The sequence below is a fragment of the Salmo salar genome, chromosome ssa19, assembly GCF_905237065.1.
Source record: "Salmo salar chromosome ssa19, Ssal_v3.1, whole genome shotgun sequence".
Lineage (NCBI taxonomy): Eukaryota > Metazoa > Chordata > Actinopteri > Salmoniformes > Salmonidae > Salmo > Salmo salar.
The window spans coordinates 41374155-41393049 of record NC_059460.1 but is presented as its reverse complement, the minus strand read 5'-3'; the positions used below and the strand labels follow the sequence as shown (position 1 = coordinate 41393049).

The window sequence follows — 18895 nt, the reverse complement described above, 5'->3', positions numbered from 1 at the left end:
TTAATGTCGGGGTTGGTGTCGTGGTTGGGGTTAATGTCGGGGTTGGGGTTAATGTCGGGGTTGGTGTCGGGATTGGTGTCGGGGTTGGGGTTAGTGTTGGTGTCGGGGTCAGTGTTGGTGTCGGGATTGGTGTCAGGGTTGGGGTTAGTGTTGGGGTTGGTGTCGGGGTTGGTGTCGGGGTTGGGGTTAGTGTTGGTGTCGGGGTTAATGTCGGGGTTGGGGTTAATGTCGGGGTTGGGGTTAATGTCGGGGTTGGGGTTAATGTCGGGGTTGGTGTCGTGGTTGTGGTTAATGTCGGGGCGGGGTTAATGTGGGGTTGGGGTTAATGTCGGGGTTGGGGTTAATGTCGGGGTTAATGTCGGGGTTCGTGTTGGTGTCGGGGTTAATGTCGGGGTTGGTGTCGTGGTTGGGGTTAATGTCGGGGTTGGGGTTAATGTCGGGGTTGGTGTCGTGGTTGGGGTTAATGTCGGGGTTGGTGTCGTGGTTGGGGTTAATGTCGGGGTTGGTGTCGTGGTTGGGGTTAATGTCGGGGTAGGTGTCGTGGTTGAGGTTAATGTCGGGGTTGGTGTCGTGGTTGGGGTTAATGTCGGGGTTGGTGTCGTGGTTGGGGTTAATGTCGGGGTTGGTGTCGTGGTTGGGGTTAATGTCGGGGTTGGTGTCGGGATTGGTATCGGGGTTAGTGTTGGTGTCGGGGTCAGTGTTGGTGTCGGGGTTGGTGTCGGGGTTGGGGTTAATGTCGGGGTTGGTGTCGTGGTTGGGGTTAATGTCGGGGTTGGTGTCGTGGTTGGGGTTAATGTCGGGGTTGGGGTTAATGTCGGGGTTGGGGTTAATGTCGGGGTTGGGGTTAATGTCGGGGTTCGTGTTGGTGTCGGGGTTAATGTCGGGGTTAGTGTCGTGGTTGGGGTTAATGTCGGGGTTGGTGTCGTGGTTAATGTCGGGGTTGGTGTCGTGGTTGGGGTTAATGTCGGGGTTGGTGTCGTGGTTGGGGTTAATGTCGGGGTTGGTGTCGTGGTTGGGGTTAATGTCGGGGTTGGTGTCGTGGTTAGGGTTAATGTCGGGGTTGGTGTCGTGGTTGGGGTTAATGTCGGGGTTGGTGTCGTGGTTGGGGTTAATGTCGGGGTTGGTGTCGTGGTTGGGGTTAATGTCGGGGTTGGTGTCGTGGTTGGGGTTAATGTCGGGGTTGGTGTCGTGGTTGGGGTTAATGTCGGGGTTGGTGTCGTGGTTGGGGTTAATGTCGGGGTTGGTGTCGTGGTTGGGGTTAATGTCGGGGTTGGTGTCGTGGTTGGGGTTAATGTCGGGGTTGGTGTCGTGGTTAGGGTTAATGTCGGGGTTGGTGTCGTGGTTAGGGTTAATGTCGGGGTTGGTGTCGTGGTTGGGGTTAATGTCGGGGTTGGTGTCGTGGTTGGGGTTAATGTCGGGGTTGGTGTCGTGGTTGGGGTTAATGTCGGGGTTGGTGTCGTGGTTGGGGTTAATGTCGGGGTTGGTGTCGTGGTTGGGGTTAATGTCGGGGTTGGTGTCGTGGTTGGGGTTAATGTCGGGGTTGGTGTCGTGGTTGGGGTTAATGTCGGGGTTGGTGTCGTGGTTGGGGTTAATGTCGGGGTTGGTGTCGTGGTTGGGGTTAATGTCGGGGTTGGTGTCGTGGTTGGGGTTAATGTCGGGGTTGGGGTCGTGGTTGGGGTTAATGTCGGGGTTGGTGTCGTGGTTGGGGTTAATGTCGGGGTTGGTGTCGTGGTTGGGGTTAATGTCGGGGTTGGGGTCGTGGTTGGGGTTAATGTCGGGGTTGGTGTCGTGGTTGGGGTTAATGTCGGGGTTGGTGTCGTGGTTGGGGTTAATGTCGGGGTTGGTGTCGTGGTTGGGGTTAATGTCGGGGTTGGTGTCGTGGTTGGGGTTAATGTCGGGGTTGGTGTCGTGGTTGGGGTTAATGTCGGGGTTGGTGTCGTGGTTGGGGTTAATGTCGGGGTTGGTGTCGTGGTTAGGGTTAATGTCGGGGTTGGTGTCGTGGTTGGGGTTAATGTCGGGGTTGGTGTCGTGGTTGGGGTTAATGTCGGGGTTGGTGTCGTGGTTGGGGTTAATGTCGGGGTTGGTGTCGGGGTTGGGGTTAATGTCGGGGTTGGTGTCGTGGTTGGGGTTAATGTTGGGGTTGGTGTCGTGGTTGGGGTTAATGTCGGGGTTGGTGTCGTGGTTGGGGTTAATGTCGGGGTTGGGGTTAGTGTCGGGGTTAGTACCTACCTCAGCGATAGAGTCCTTCAGCTCGTTGTACTTGTAGATGTCAAAACGTTGTCTCTTCACTCCCTTGTGGAAGAACAGCAGGTACTGTCTGTCCCTGGCGTCAGGGTAGATGTACTCCTACAGGACGAGGGATATTCTGTCACAATAACACAACACACAACTAGACCTACTCCAGAATGCTACAACTTCTACTAGGGATTATACAGTATACATACTGTACCCCAACAGGAAAAGGAGGACACATTCATGAATGAACCAAACATGAATGAACCAAACATGAATGAACCTGCTCCAAAAAACTACTAGAATACACAAAGCCTAGTGCTTAGTCTCAACACACAAACGCAGTCTGGCCCTGTAAAAGGCTTGGATTTGCTGTGTGCTATAGAGGGTGTGTGTGTGTGTTACCTGGCGTGTGAGTACGTAGTAGGAGTACATAGCCATGGCGGTGGCGTAGGTAATGAAGTAGGTAACAGGCTCCATGATATCCCAGGAGTACTCCCACCAGGTGAGGCGCGCAAGGATCCCAAACTGTGTTGCCATGTAGGCCATGCCCCCCCACAGCACCCAGGTGGTACGACGCTCCGCCTTACGACTCAGCTCCTCCCTCACCTGGGCAAACAGCCAATCAGAGACAGCCATCAGTCATAAAAAGGCACACCTACACCATTGGTCCACTGTAGCTCAGTTGTTAGAGCATGGTGCTTGCAACACCAGGAAGACGGGTTTGATTCCTGGGACCACCAATTCGCAAAACATGTATCCAGGCATGACTGTATGAATGAAGGACATTTTTTCCAGAGTCAAATTGCCAATTGGTAACCGATCCCTTATGAGATTAATTGACACATAAACAAACATTACAATAATTCACTGTGGTAATTAATGATAATTCTTCTTCCGGTGTTCGATGCACTGCGCATCGCATAATGAGTAAAAAATTAAATTGCGTTGGATAAAAGCATCAGCTAAAAGACATATAATCACTCACTACCGTCAAACACCTTCATCACTCACTACCGTCAAACACCTTCATCACTCACTACCGTCAAACACCTTCATCACTCACTACCGTCAAACACCTTCATCACTCACTACCGTCAAACACCTTCATCACTCACTACCGTCAAACACCTTCATCACTCACTACCGTCAAACATCTTCATCACTCACTACCGTCAAACACCTTCATCACTCACTACCGTCAAACACCTTCATCACTCACTACCGTCAAACACCTTCATCACTCACTACCGTCAAACACCTTCATCACTCACTACCGTCAAACACCTTCATCACTCACTACCGTCAAACACCTTCATCACTCACTACCGTCAAACACCTTCATCACTCACTACCGTCAAACACCTTCATCACTCACTACCGTCAAACATCTTCATCACTCACTACCTTCAAACATCTTCATCACTCACTACTGTCAAACGTCTTCATCACTCACTACCGTCAAACACCTTCATCACTCACTACCTTCAAACACCTTCATCACTCACTACCGTCAAACACCTTCATCACTCACTACCGTCAAACACCTTCATCACTCACTACCGTCAAACACCTTCATCACTCACTACCTTCAAACACCTTCATCACTCACTACCGTCAAACACCATCACTCACTACCGTCAAACACCTTCATCACTCACTACCGTCAAACACCTTCATCACTCACTACCGTCAAACACCTTCATCACTCACTACCGTCAAACACCTTCATCACTCACTACCGTCAAACACCTTCATCACTCACTACCGTCAAACACCTTCATCACTCACTACCGTCAAACACCTTCATCACTCACTACCGTCAAACACCTTCATCACGCACTACCGTCAAACACCTTCATCACGCACTACCGTCAAACACCTTCATCACTCACTACCGTCAAACACCTTCATCACTCACTACCGTCAAACACCTTCATCACTCACTACCTTCAAACATCTTCATCACTCACTACTGTCAAACATCTTCATCACTCACTACCGTCAAACACCTTCATCACTCACTACCTTCAAACACCTTCATCACTCACTACCGTCAAACACCTTCATCACTCACTACCGTCAAACACCTTCATCACTCACTACCGTCAAACACCTTCATCACTCACTACCGTCAAACACCTTCATCACGCACTACCGTCAAACACCTTCATCACTCACTACCGTCAAACACCTTCATCACGCACTACCGTCAAACACCTTCATCACTCACTACCGTCAAACACCTTCATCACTCACTACCGTCAAACACCTTCATCACTCACTACCTTCAAACATCTTTATCACTACCATCCATTGATTTGTGAATGAACTCTCCCAATGTGCTGGCTTGTGTCCATCCTTCCACTGGGAGTAAAGTGCTGAATACAGTTGTATTGACCCTTTTCTATCCTCCCCCATGCTAAACATGAACCATGCAGTTCTCTATCCCCCCATGTTAAACATTAACCATGCAGTTCTCTATCCCCCCATGTTAAACATTAACCATGCAGTTCTCTATCCCCCCATGTTAAACATTAACCATGCAGTTCTCTATCCCCCATGCAGTTCTCTATCCCCCATGCAGTTCTCTATCCCCCCATGTTAAACATTAACCATGCAGTTCTCTATCCCCCCATGTTAAACATTAACCATGCAGTTCTCTATCCCCCCATGCAGTTCTCTATCCCCCCATGCAGTTCTCTATCCCCCCATGTTAAACATTAACCATGCAGTTCTCTATCCCCCCATGTTAAACATTAACCATGCAGTTCTCTATCCCCCCATGCAGTTCTCTATCCCCCCATGCAGTTCTCTATCCCCCCATGTTAAACATTAACCATGCAGTTCTCTATCCCCCCATGTTAAACATTAACCATGCAGTTCTCTATCCCCCCATGCTAAACATGAACCATGCAGTTCTCTATCCCCCCATGCTAAACATGAACCATGCAGTTCTCTATCCCCCCATGCAGTTCTCTATCCCCCCATGTTAAACATTAACCATGCAGTTCTCTATCCCCCATGCTAAACATTAACCATGCCGTTCTCTATCCCCCCCATGCTAAACATTAACCATGCAGTTCTCTATCCCCCCATGCAGTTCTCTATCCCCCCATGCTAAACATTAACCATGCAGTTCTCTATCCCCCCATGTTAAACATTAACCATGCAGTTCTCTATCCCCCCATGCTAAACATTAACCATGCAGTTCTCTATCCCCCCATGCAGTTCTCTATCCCCCCATGCTAAACATTAACCATGCAGTTCTCTATCCCCCCATGCTAAACATTAACCATGCAGTTCTCTATCCCCCCATGCTAAACATTAACCATGCAGTTCTCTATCCCCCCATGCTAAACATTAACCATGCAGTTCTCTATCCCCCCATGCTAAACATTAACCATGCAGTTCTCTATCCCCCCATGCTAAACATTAACCATGAAGTGAATTCTAAACACAGCAATTCATGTCCATCAGAAGACAGAAAAAAAGTGATATTTACAAATGTATTTAATGCCAATAAATGACTGTGTGTACAGTACCTTCTCTAGAGGACGTAGCTGTGAGTTGAGGTCCTCCAGTCTGACCACTAGTTCCTTCTCTTTACTAAGCTGATGTTCTTCTATATGCATGGTGGTGTAGAGCTGCTGAACTAGGAACTTAACGTCGTTCAGACGCTCTGCCTCATCATTGGCTAGGAGATCTACAGACACACACAGAGGGTTAGAAGGTAGAGACAGACAGACAGACAGACAGACAGACAGACAGACAGACAGACAGACAGACAGACAGACAGACAGACAGACAGACAGACAGACAGACAGACTCTGCCTCCTCATTGGCCAGCAGATCTACAGAGACACACAGAGGGTTAGGAGGTAAAAACACAGACAGACAGGCTCCGCCTCCTCAAAGAGGTCAGAGGGTAAAGGAGGGTGGACATGTTAACACACCATTTCTCACACACACACACACACACACACACACACACACACACACACACACACACACACACACACACACACACACACACACACACACACACACACACAGCATAGAGAATGATAGAGGACTCTAGTGCCCAAAAGTCTGTTCTAGCATGGGAGGACCATTGAGGACTCTCACCATGTTGAAGTAGTCGACTGGGTGGAACTTCCTATGGTTTAATTAAGGATCTCATAAGGCCATCCAGGTCAGCAGAAGGGATCAGTTATTAATTATACTTATGAGTAAACATTCCATAACTGCTGGTGGCAGTAAAATCACCAACCCTGGCTTTATACCTGTTCAAACAACACACTGCTGGTGGCAGTAAAATCACCAACCCTGGCTTTATACCTGTTCAAACAACACACTGCTGGTGGCAGTAAAATCACCAACCCTGGCTTTATACCTGTTCAAACAACACACTGCTGGTGGCAGTAAAATCACCAACCCTGGCTTTATACCTGTTCAAACAACACACTGCTGGTGGCAGTAAAATCACCAACCCTGGCTTTATACCTGTTCAAACAACACACTGCTGGTGGCAGTAAAATCACCAACCCTGGCTTTATACCTGTTCAAACAACACACTGCTGGTGGCAGTAAAATCACCAACCCTGGCTTTATACCTGTTCAAACAACACACTGCTGGTGGCAGTAAAATCACCAACCCTGGCTTTATACCTGTTCAAACAACACACTGCTGGTGGCAGTATGCCAGAGGAATCACTTCAGATCCATTGCGAAATTGAACGTTTGTGCATGTCCTCAAGACATTGGGAGATACCATCTAAACTGGCCACTAGGAGACAAAAAAATAAATCATCTACAAACGAGTGCCCCACACTGAGATTGAACCTGCGCTCTACGGAGCGGGAGCTCACAACTTTTTACCCCTCTGCCATCTGTCCACAACGATTTAGCAAGCCCAGTCGCAATTAACGCCCAAACTTAACCGTGGAGTTTGTTTTAGTGCGCCTACATTTAACACATTTATTACAGAATTTGGAAGTTGGGACATGAAGTCAGACTGGGATATCTTGTTGAGTGTACAGCCTTTCAGTTTGTTTACTAACTCATAGAAGTAGTAGAAGAAGAAAATGAACTACTTCAAAATGGAGATGGCCTCAATGGCGCTGCCCTTGTGTTCACTGGGATGGATACAACGTTGTGATGTCTATACATCTCTATGGTAGAAAAAAAAGGGGAAGGCAGACATTGTTCATCTAAGTCTATGACAGACAGACAGACAGACAGACAGACAGACAGACAGACAGACAGACAAGAGTCAGACAAGAGTCAGACAAGACAGACAGACAAGACAGTCAGACAAGACAGACAGACAAGACAGTCAGACAAGACAGACAAGACAGTCAGACAAGACAGTCAGACAAGACAGATGCCTACTTTCACCTTAAAAGTATGAAGTACAAAATAAATGTGTTTTCATCTCCTGCCCCTGGTCAATCTCACCTCTTCGTGGCGGCCTCACCAGGTGCGTAACGTCGTTGATGACCAGGTTGAAATCATCCAACAGCAGGATGTCTATCCCTGTAGAAGAGGCTACCCTCGCCCCATCTGGAGGGAGGGAGAGAGGAGGGAGTGGGGAGGGATGGAGGGAGGGAGAGAGGAGGGAGGCAGGGAGAGAGGTTAACTAGTGTCTACAACAACCAGGAATAATACTGATAGAACAGAGTGGTTAACTAGTGTCTACAACAACCAGGATTACTGAGTTGTATGGCATTGAAGCTCATCTGGAGGTTAGTTAACACAGTGTCCAAAGAGGGGCCAGAAGTATACAGAATGGTGTCGTCTGCGTAGAGGTGGATCAGAGAATCACCAGCAGCAAGAGCAACATCATTGATGTATACAGAGAAGAGAGTCGGCCAGAGGATTGAACCCTGTGGCACACCCATAGAGACTGCCAGAGGTCCAGACAACAGGCCCTCCGATTTGACACACTGAACTCTGTCTGAGAAGTAGTTGGTGAACCAGGCGAGGCAGTCATTTGAGAAACCAAGGCTGTTGAGTCTGCTGATAAGAATACGGTGATGGACAGAGTAGAAAGCCTTGTCCAGGTCGATGAATACGGCTGTACAGTAATGTCTCTTATCGATGGCGGTTATGATGTCGTTTAGGACCTTGAGCGTGGCTGAGGTGCACCCATGACCAGCTCTGAAACCAGATTGCATAGCGGAGAAGGTACGGTGGGATTCAAAATGGTCGGTGATCTGTTTGTTAACTTGGCTTTCGAAGACCTTAGAAAGACAGGGTAGGATGGATATGTGTGTGTGTGGTTGTGTGGCTGTGTGTGTGTATACGTGTGTGTGTGTGTGTGTATGGTTGTGTGTGTATACGTGTGTGTGTATACGTGTGTGTGTATACGTGTGTGTGTGTGTGTGTGTGTGTGTGTGTGTGTGTGTATGTTACCTGTAGAGTAGATGGCTACACGGTCGATGCCCCTGTCCTCTGTCTGTAGCTGTGTGAGGAACACCCCAACACAGTCACTGAGGGGCTTCAGAGTGAACTGGCATCGCTCCCTACGGGATGGCAAACTGACTGAGATCACCGGCAGTCCATTCTGGTACACCACCGTCACCTCTGGAGGGGAACAGGAGACAACAACATGATTTCATACACATACTCCCCCTCCCCCTCACTACTGTACCCCTCCCCCCTCTCTCTCTCTCGTGTGGCTGCCTGCGTCTCTCTCTCTCTCTCTCTCTCTCTCTCTCTCGTGGCTGCCTGCGTCTCTCTCTCTCTCTCGTGTGGCTGCCTGCGTCTCTCTCTCTCTCTCTCGTGTGGCTGCCTGCGTCTCTCTCTCTCTCTCTCTCTCTCGTGTGGCTGCCTGGGTCTCTCTCTCTCTCTCTCGTGTGGCTGCCTGCGTCTCTCTCTCTCTCTCTCTCTCTCTCTCGTGTGGCTGCCTGCGTCTCTCTCTCTCTCTCTCTCTCTCTCTCTCGTGTGGCTGCCTGCGTCTCTCTCTCTCTCTCGTGTGGCTGCCTGCGTCTCTCTCTCTCTCTCTCTCGTGGCTGCCTGCGTCTCTCTCTCTCTCGTGTGGCTGCCTGCGTCTCTCTCTCTCTCTCTCTCTCTCTCTCTCGTGTGGCTGCCTGCGTCTCTCTCTCTCTCTCCCTCTCGTGTGGCTGCCTGCGTCTCTCTCTCTCTCTCTCTCTCTCGTGGCTGCCTGCGTCTCTCTCTCTCTCTCTCTCTCTCGTGGCTGCCTGCGTCTCTCTCTCTCTCTCGTGTGGCTGCCTCGCGTCTCTCTCTCTCTCTCTCGTGTGGCTGCCTGCGTCTCTCTCTCTCTCTCTCGTGTGGCTGCCTGCGTCTCTCTCTCTCTCTCTCGTGTGGCTGCCTGCGTCTCTCTCTCTCTCTCTCTCTCTCTCTCTCTCTCTCTCTCTCTCTCTCTCTCTCTCTCTCTCTCTCTCTCTCTCTCTCTCTCTCTCTCTCTCTCTCTCTCTCTCTCTCTCTCTCTCTCTCTCTCTCTCTCTCTCTCTCTCTCTCTCTCTCTCTCGTGGCTGCCTGAGTCTCTCTCTCTCGTGTGGCTGCCTGCGTCTCTCTCTCTCTCGTGTGGCTGCCTGCGTCTCTCTCTCTCGTGTGGCTGCCTGCGTCTCTCTCTCTCTCTCTCTCTCGTGTGGCTGCCTGCGTCTCTCTCTCTCTCTCTCTCTCTCTCTCTCTCTCGTGTGGCTGCCTGCGTCTCTCTCTCTCTCTCGTGTGGCTGCCTGCGTCTCTCTCTCTCTCTCTCTCTCTCGTGGCTGCCTGCGTCTCTCTCTCTCTCGTGTGGCTGCCTGCGTCTCTCTCTCTCGTGTGGCTGCCTGCGTCTCTCTCTCTCTCTCTCGTGTGTGGCTGCCTGCGTCTCTCTCTCTCTCTCTCGTGTGTGGCTGCCTGCGTCTCTCTCTCTCTCTCTCTCGTGTGGCTGCCTCGTCTCTCTCTCTCTCTCTCGTGTGTGGCTGCCTGCGTCTCTCTCTCTCTCTCTCTCGTGTGTGGCTGCCTGCGTCTCTCTCTCTCTCTCGTGTGTGGCTGCCTGCGTCTCTCTCTCTCTCTCGTGTGTGGCTGCCTGCGTCTCTCTCTCTCTCGTGTGTGGCTGCCTGCGTCTCTCTCTCTCTCTCGTGTGTGGCTGCCTGCGTCTCTCTCTCTCTCTCTCGTGTGTGGCTGCCTGCGTCTCTCTCTCTCTCTCTCGTGTGTGGCTGCCTGCATCTCTCTCTCTCGTGTGTGTGGCTGCCTGCGTCTCTCTCTCTCGTGTGTGGCTGCCTGCGTCTCTCTCTCTCTCTCTCTCTCTCTCTCGTGTGTGGCTGCCTGCGTCTCTCTCTCTCTCTCGTGTGTGGCTGCCTGCGTCTCTCTCTCTCGTGTGTGGCTGCCTGCGTCTCTCTCTCTCTCTCTCTCTCTCTCGTGTGTGGCTGCCTGCGTCTCTCTCTCTCTCTCTCTCTCTCGTGTGTGGCTGCCTGCGTCTCTCTCTCTCTCTCTCTCTCTCTCGTGTGTGGCTGCCTGCGTCTCTCTCTCTCTCTCTCTCTCTCTCTCTCTCTCGTGTGTGGCTGTCTGCGTCTCTCTCTCTCTCTCTCGTGTGTGGCTGCCTGCGTCTCTCTCTCTCTCTCGTGTGTGGCTGCCTGCGTCTCTCTCTCTCTCTCGTGTGTGGCTGCCTGCGTCTCTCTCTCTCTCTCTCGTGTGTGGCTGCCTGCGTCTCTCTCTCTCTCTCTCGTGTGTGGCTGCCTGCGTCTCTCTCTCTCTCTCTCGTGTGTGGCTGCCTGCGTCTCTCTCTCTCTCTCGTGTGTGGCTGCCTGCGTCTCTCTCTCTCTCTCTCGTGTGTGGCTGCCTGCGTCTCTCTCTCTCTCTCTCGTGTGTGGCTGCCTGCGTCTCTCTCTCTCTCTCTCGTGTGTGGCTGCCTGCGTCTCTCTCTCTCTCTCTCGTGGCTGCCTCGTCTCTCTCTCTCTCGTGGCTGCCTGCGTCTCTCTCTCTCTCGTGGCTGCCTGCGTCTCTCTCTCTCTCGTGGCTGCCTGCGTCTCTCTCTCTCTCTCTCTCTCTCTCTCTCTCTCTCTCTCTCTCTCTCTCTCTCTCTCTCTCTCTCTCTCTCTCTCTCTCTCTCTCTCTCTCTCTCTCTCTCTCTCTCTCTCTCTCTCTCTCTCTCTCTCTCTCTCTCTCTCTCTCTCTCTCTCTCTCTCTCTCTCCTTCTCTGTCTCTCTCTCTCTCGTGTGTGTGGCTGCCTGCGCCTCCTCTCATGCAAGTATAATGGCAGCGCAATTAAAACCCACTTCAGCACGGAACACTCAGAGTCCTGACTGCAATGCCTCTCTCTCCCTCTCCCTCTCATAACCTCTCAGTTCTCCTCAGAACAGATGCCAGTTTCTCCTTCAAAATGAATGACTGCCGGCTGTGGCTGAGAGAGAGAAAGAGACTGCTGATCATGTTCGCTCCAAACTAACGTCCCACCAAGTGTTCAGGCAGGCTAATCAACTCTGGGTTTCTCTCCAGTGACGGGCCAAGGCCATCTTTGTCTCTCCAGAGCTGAGGAGAAAATGTGTCTGGGTTTGGGGCTGACAGCAGAATTAAGGACTCTGCACAAAGGCAGTCTACTGTTCCAAAACAACACCACTCACTGCTGGTGCTGAGTAGTACTGACAAGCTAACCTGACAGGGGAATCCCAGGCATCTACTGTACTGAGCTCACCTCAGGTCTAAACTCCTATCTCTGACAAGTAGTATTGCCAAACTATATTAAGCAGAATGCAGCTTCTCTGGATCTGACAGGGGAAGCCCCTACCCCTCTCTACCTCTCTGGATCTGACAGGGGAAGCCCCTACCCCTCTCTACCTCTCTGGATCTGACAGGGGAAGCCCCTACCCCTCTCTACCCCTCCGGATCTGACAGGGGAAGCCCCTACCCCTCTTCACCTCTCTGGATCTGACAGGGGAAGCCCCTTCCCCTCTGTACCTCTCTGGATCTGACAGGGGAAGCCCCTACCCCTCTCTACCCCTCCGGATCTGACAGGGGAAGCCCCTACCCCTCTTCACCTCTCTGGATCTGACAGGGGAAGCCCCTACCCCTCTCTACCTGACAGGGGAAGCCCGTAACCCTCTCTACCTCTCTGGATCTGACAGGGGAAGCCCCTTCCCCTCTCTACCACTCTGGATCTGACAGGGTAAGCCCCTACCCCTCTCTACCACTCTGGATCTGACAGGGTAAGCCCCTAACCCTCTCTACCTCTCTGGATCTGACAGGGGAAGCCCCTACCCCTCTCTACCTCTGGATCTGACAGGGGAAGTGCCTACCCCTCTGGATCTGACAGAGGAAGCCCCTACCCCTCTCTACCACTCTGGATCTGACAGGGGAAGCCCCTACCCCTCTCTTACTCTCTGGATCTGACAGGGGAAGCCCCTACCCCTCTCTACCTGACAGGGGAAGCCCCTACCCCTCTCTACCTCTCTGGATCTGACAGGGGAAGCCCCTACCCCTCTGGATCTGACAGGGGAAGCCCTACCCCTCTCTACTTCTCTGGATCTGACAAGGGAAGTCCCTACCCCTCTCTACCTGACAGGGGAAGCCCCTACCCCTATCCACCTTTCTGGATCTGACAGGGGAAGCCCCTAACCCTCTCCACCTCTCTGGATCTGATAGGGGAAGCCCCTACCCCTCTCTACCACTCTGGATCTGACAGGGAAAGCCCCTAACCCTCTCTACCTCTCTGGATCTGACAGGGGAAGCCCCTACCCCTCTCTACCTGACAGGGGAAGCCCCTACCCCTCTCTACCTGACAGGGGAAGCCCCTACCCCTCTCTACCTGACAGGGGAAGCCCCTACCCCTCTCTACATCTGACAGGGGAAGCCCCTACCCCTCTCTACATCTGACAGGGGAAGCCCCTACCCCTCTCTACATCTGACAGGGGAAGCCCCTACCCCTCTCTACCTCTGGATCTGACAGGGGAAGCCCTACCCCTCTCTACCTCTCTGGATCTGACAGGGGAAGCCCCTTCCCCTCTCTACCTCTCTGGATCTGACAGGGGAAGCCCCTAAACCTCTCTACCTCTCTGGATCTGATAGGGGAAGTCCCTACCCCTCTCTACCTGACAGGGGAAGCCCCTACCCCTCTCGACCTCTCTGGATCTGACAGGGGAAGCCCCTACCCCTCTCTACCTGACAGGGGAAGCCCCTACCCCTCTCTACATCTGACAGGGGAAGCCCCTACCCCTCTCTACATCTGACAGGGGAAGCCCCTACCCCTCTCTACCTCTGGATCTGACAGGGGAAGCCCTACCCCTCTCTACCTCTCTGGATCTGACAGGGGAAGCCCTACCCCTCTCTACCTCTCTGGATCTGACAGGGGAAGCCCCTACCCCTCTCTACCGCTCTGGATCTGATAGGGGAAGCCCCTACCCCTCTCTGGATCTGACAGGGGAAGCCCCTTCCCCTCTCAACCTCTCTGGATCTGATAGGGGAAGCCCCTACCCCTCTCTACCACTCTGGATCTGACAGGGGAACCCCCTTCCCCTCTCTACCTCTCTGGATCTGACAGGGGAAGCCCCTAACTCTCTCAACCTCTCTGGATCTGACAGGGGAAGCCCCTACCCCTCTCTACCTCTCTGGATCTGACAGGGGAAGCCCCTACCCCTCTCTACCTGACAGGGGAAGCCCCTACCCCTCTCTACCCCTCTGGATCTGACAGGGGAAGCCCCTACCCCTCTGGATCTGACAGGGGAAGCCCCTACCCCTCTCTACCACTCTGGATCTGACAGGGGAAGCCCCTACCCCTCTCTACCTCTCTGGATCTGACAGGGGAAGCCCCTACCCCTCTCTACCTCTCTGGATCTGACAGGGGAAGCCCCTACCCCTCTCTACCACTCTGGATCTGACAGGGGAAGCCCCTACCCCTCTCTCCCACTCTGGATCTGACAGGGGAAGCCCTTACCCTCTCTACCTTTGACTTGAGGCCTGAGGCTCTACCTTGAGCACCATCTCAGAGTCAGCTATCTCACAACCACATTGGTGTTGACTGAAAAATCTATATGACTCAGCCGTCAGCACCAAACCACATTACCCAGAATGGCTCCATGCCAGAGTGCGGTATAAACACTCACCTTCTGGAGCGGTGGAGGAACTCAGTAGTCTCTGGCCCTGCCATGAGGGGGCGCCCCTCCATCCCTAGAGAGAGAGAGAGAGAGAGAGAGAGAGAGAGAGAGAGAAAGAAAAGTATTATATTGTCTGTTTGAAATCAACTTTACAAATACCAGTTCAGCCTCTTCATATAAACAGACAAATCAGTTTGTACACAATGTGCTGAAATAAATAACGTTCGATTTGAATTAAAAAAGGACAGACAGTATATATAGTTTACCCAAACATTATTTTACAGGAATCAACCGCTGTTGGATCTAAATGTTCACACTGTATCCTGTACATGTGTGTATAATGAAGTATTGTTCACACTGTATCCTGTACATGTGTGTATAATGAAGTATTGTTCACACTGTATCCTGTACATGTGTGTATAATGAAGTATTGTTCACACTGTATCCTGTACATGTGTGTATAATGAAGTATTGTTCACACTGTATCCTGTACATGTGTGTATAATGATTTATTGTTCACGCTGTATCCTGTACATGTGTGTATAATGAAGTATTGTTCACGCTGTATCCTGTACATGTGTGTATAATGAAGTTTTGTTCACGCTGTATCCTGTACATGTGTGTATAATGAAGTATTGTTCACGCTGTATCCTGTACATGGGTGTATAATGAAGTATTGTTCACGCTGTATCCTGTACATGGGTGTATAATGAAGTATTGTTCACGCTGTATCCTGTACATGTGTGTATAATGAAGTATTGTTCACGCAGTATCCTGTACATGGGTGTATAATGAAGTATTGTTCACACAGTATCCTGTACATGGGTGTATAATGAAGTATTGTTCACACTGTATCCTGTACATGGGTGTATAATGAAGTATTGTTCACACTGTATCCTGTACATGGGTGTATAATGAAGTATTGTTCACACTGTATCCTGTACATGGGTGTATAATGAAGTATTGTTCACACTGTATCCTGTACATGGGTGTATAATGAAGTATTGTTCACACTGTATCCTGTACATGGGTGTATAATGAAGTATTGTTCACACTGTATCCTGTACATGGGTGTATAATGAAGTATTGTTCACACTGTATCCTGTACATGTGTGTATAATGAAGTATTGTTCACACTGTATCCTGTACATGGGTGTATAATGAAGTATTGTTCACACTGTATCCTGTACATGGGTGTATAATGAAGTATTGTTCACGCTATATCCTGTACATGGGTGTATAATGAAGTATTGTTCACGCTGTATCCTGTACATGGGTGTATAATGAAGTATTGTTCACGCTGTATCCTGTACATGGGTGTATAATGAAGTATTGTTCACGCTGTATCCTGTACATGGGTGTATAATGAAGTATTGTTCACGCTGTATCCTGTACATGGGTGTATAATGAAGTATTGTTCACACTGTATCCTGTACATGGGTGTATACATCTCCCTCTAGACAAGAACATGTTCTCCCCAGGAGCCTCACAGTGTACACAGACACAGACAGAGACACAGACAGAGACACAGACAGAGACACAGACAGAGACACAGACAGAGACAGAGACAGAGACAGAGACAGACACAGAGACAGAGACAGAGACAGAGACAGAGACAGACACAGAGACAGACAGACACAGAGACAGAGACAGAGACAGAGACAGAGACAGACACAGACACAGAGACAGAGACAGAGACAGAGACAGAGACAGAGACAGAGACAGAGACACAGCTAAACTACTCTGTTATGGAAAACCAGCAACAACAACTACGCCAAACCCACATGAACCACCACCTAAAGGAATAGACACAGACAGAAAGGAATGTGACAATGAAACAGAAGTGAGGAACACAATACGTGGCCTGCATAGTGTGTGTGTGTGTGATAAGCACCTGAATGCATTCTGACTGACAGTAATGAGAGAGTTTTACACAGTAGAAACAAGTTACAACACACACAGCTGTCTGAGCAGGGAGGGAGGGAGACTACGTAGAAGAGGTGGTAGGACCCTCCCTCCCAGAGTTAGTTCCTATATGGTCTCCACATGAGTTGAATTAGTTTAGGGACAACACAAGACAGCATGTCACTGTTGCCCTGAGCAGAGAGGAAGCCTTTTAAAGGCAGACAGGGCCTGTCAGAATTACTCACAGAGAGAAAACTAAAGGAGGGGGAGGAGAGTGCACGAGGATGAGAAACAGGGTGTTGGGTACGCCTCCGTCAGGGTGTTGGGTACGTCTCCGTCAGGGTGTTGGGTACGTCTCCCCGTCAGGGTGTTGGGTACGTCTCCCCGTCAGGGTGTTGGGTACGTCTCCGTCAGGGTGTTGGGTACGCCTCCCCGTCAGGGTGTTGGGTACGTCTCCCCGTCAGGGTGTTGGGTACGTCTCCCCGTCAGGGTGTTGGGTACGTCTCCCCGTCAGGGTGTTGGGTACGTCTCCCCGTCAGGGTGTTGGGTACGCCTCCCCGTCAGGGTGTTGGGTACGCCTCCGTCAGGGTGTTGGGTACGTCTCCCCGTCAGGGTGTTGGGTACGTCTCCCCGTCAGGGTGTTGGGTACGTCTCCCCGTCAGGGTGTTGGGTACGCCTCCCCGTCAGGGTGTTGGGTACGTCTCCCCGTCAGGGTGTTGGGTACGCCTCCCCGTCAGGGTGTTGGGTACATCTCCCCGTCAGGGTGTTGGGTACATCTCCCCGTCAGGGTGTTGGGTACGCCTCCGTCAGGGTGTTGGGTACGATCAGGTGACATGGATGTGCAGCATTGCTGTTCTATGCCAGTCAGCCCACAGATATAGAATACAGTTCCTTGCGAAAGTATTCGGCCCCCTTGAACTTTGACCTTTTGCCACATTTCAGGCTTCAAACATAAAGATATAAAACTGTAATTTCTTGTGAAGAATCAACAACAAGTGGGACACAATTATGAAGTGGAACGAAATTTATTGGATATTTCAAACTTTTTTAACAAATAAAAACCTGAAAAATTGGCCGTGCAAAATTATTCAGCCCCCTTAAGTTAATACTTTGTAGCGCCACCTTTTGCTGCGATTACAGCTGTAAGTCGCTTGGGGTATGTCTCTATCAGTTTTGCACATCGAGAGACTGACATTTTTGCCCATTCCTCCTTGCAAAACAGTTCGAGCTCAGTGAGGTTGGATGGAGAGCGTTTGTGAACAGCAGTTTTCAGTTCTTTCCACAGATTCTCGATTGGATTCAGGTCTGGACTTTGACTTGGCCATTCTAACACCTGGATATGTTTATTTGTGAACCATTCCATTGTAGATTTTGCTTTATGTTTTGGATCATTGTCTTGTTGGAAGACAAATCTCCGTCCCAGTCTCAGGTCTTTTGCAGACTCCATCAGGTTTTCTTCCAGAATGGTCCTGTATTTGGCTCCATCCATCTTCCCATCAATTTTAACCATCTTCCCTGCCCCTGCTGAAGAAAAGCAGGCCCAAACCATGATGCTGCCACCACCATGTTTGACAGTGGGGATAGTGTGTTCAGGGTGATGAGCTGTGTTGCTTTTACGCCAAACCTAACGTTTTGCATTGTTGCCAAAAAGTTCGATTTTGGTTTCATCTGACCTTCTTCCACATGTTTGGTGTGTCTCCCAGGTGGCTAGTGGCAAACTTTAAACGACACTTTTTATGGATATCTTTAAGAAATGGCTTTCTTCTTGCCACTCTTCCATAAAGGCCAGATTTGTGCAGTATACGACTGATTGTTGCCCTATGGACAGAGTCTCCCACATCAGCTGTAGATCTCTGCAGTTCATCCAGAGTGATCATGGGCCTCTTGGCTGCATCTCTGATCAGTCTTCTCCTTGTATGAGCTGAAAGTTTAGAGGGACCGGCCGGGTCTTCGTAGATTTGCAGTGGTCTGATACTCCTTCCATTTCAATATTGTCGCTTGCACAGTACTCCTTGGGATATTTAAAGCTTGGGAAATCTTTTTGTATCCAAATCCGGCTTTAAACTTCTCCACAACAGTATCTCGGACCTGCCTGGTGTGTTCCTTGTTCTTCATGATGCTCTCTGCACTTTAAACAGACCTCTGAGACTATCACAGAGCAGGTGCATTTATATGGAGACTTGATTACACACAGGTGGATTCTATTTATCATCATTGGTCATTTAGGTCAACATTGGATCATTCAGAGATCCTCACTAAACTTCTGGAGAGAGTTTGCTGCACTGAAAGTAAAGGGGCTGAATAATTTTGCACGCCCAATTTTTCAGTTTTTTATTTGTTAAAAAAGTTTGAAAGATCCAATAAATTTCATTCCACTTCATGATTGTGTCCCACTTGTTGTTGATTCTTCACAAAAAATTACAGTTTTATATCTTTATGTTTGAAGCCTGAAATGTGGCAAAAGGTCGAAAAGTTCAAGGGGGCCGAATACTTTCGCAAGGCACTGTATATAGAAAGGCCATTATGCCATCATTGACTTGAAACGGGAGGTCCATTCTATTGATGATATTTATATTAGCCAGCCTGCAGTACAGGGACCAGGCCTGATCAGAGCTGAGTGAACCTACAGTACATCTCATATAGCCAGGGACCAGGCCTGATCAGAGCTGAGTGAACCTACAGTACATCTCATATAGCCAGGGACCAGGCCTGATCAGAGC

The 18895-nt window shown here is 50.2% G+C and overlaps 1 protein-coding gene across 2 annotated transcripts in view; it reads right to left on the bottom strand.

The window, feature by feature from the left end:
- Window positions 1–18895, bottom strand: part of mcu (mitochondrial calcium uniporter) — a 183732-nt gene that overhangs the window by 21377 nt on the left and 143460 nt on the right. For both annotated transcript variants that reach the window (XM_045702319.1, XM_045702320.1), the window contains 6 exons: window positions 14280–14343; window positions 8650–8820; window positions 7693–7797; window positions 5778–5938; window positions 2638–2841; window positions 2230–2346 (listed from right to left, as the gene is read on the bottom strand). In XM_045702319.1, the coding sequence (XP_045558275.1) occupies window positions 2230–2346; window positions 2638–2841; window positions 5778–5938; window positions 7693–7797; window positions 8650–8820; window positions 14280–14343 (822 nt within the window). The remainder of the gene's footprint in view (window positions 1–2229; window positions 2347–2637; window positions 2842–5777; window positions 5939–7692; window positions 7798–8649; window positions 8821–14279; window positions 14344–18895) is intronic.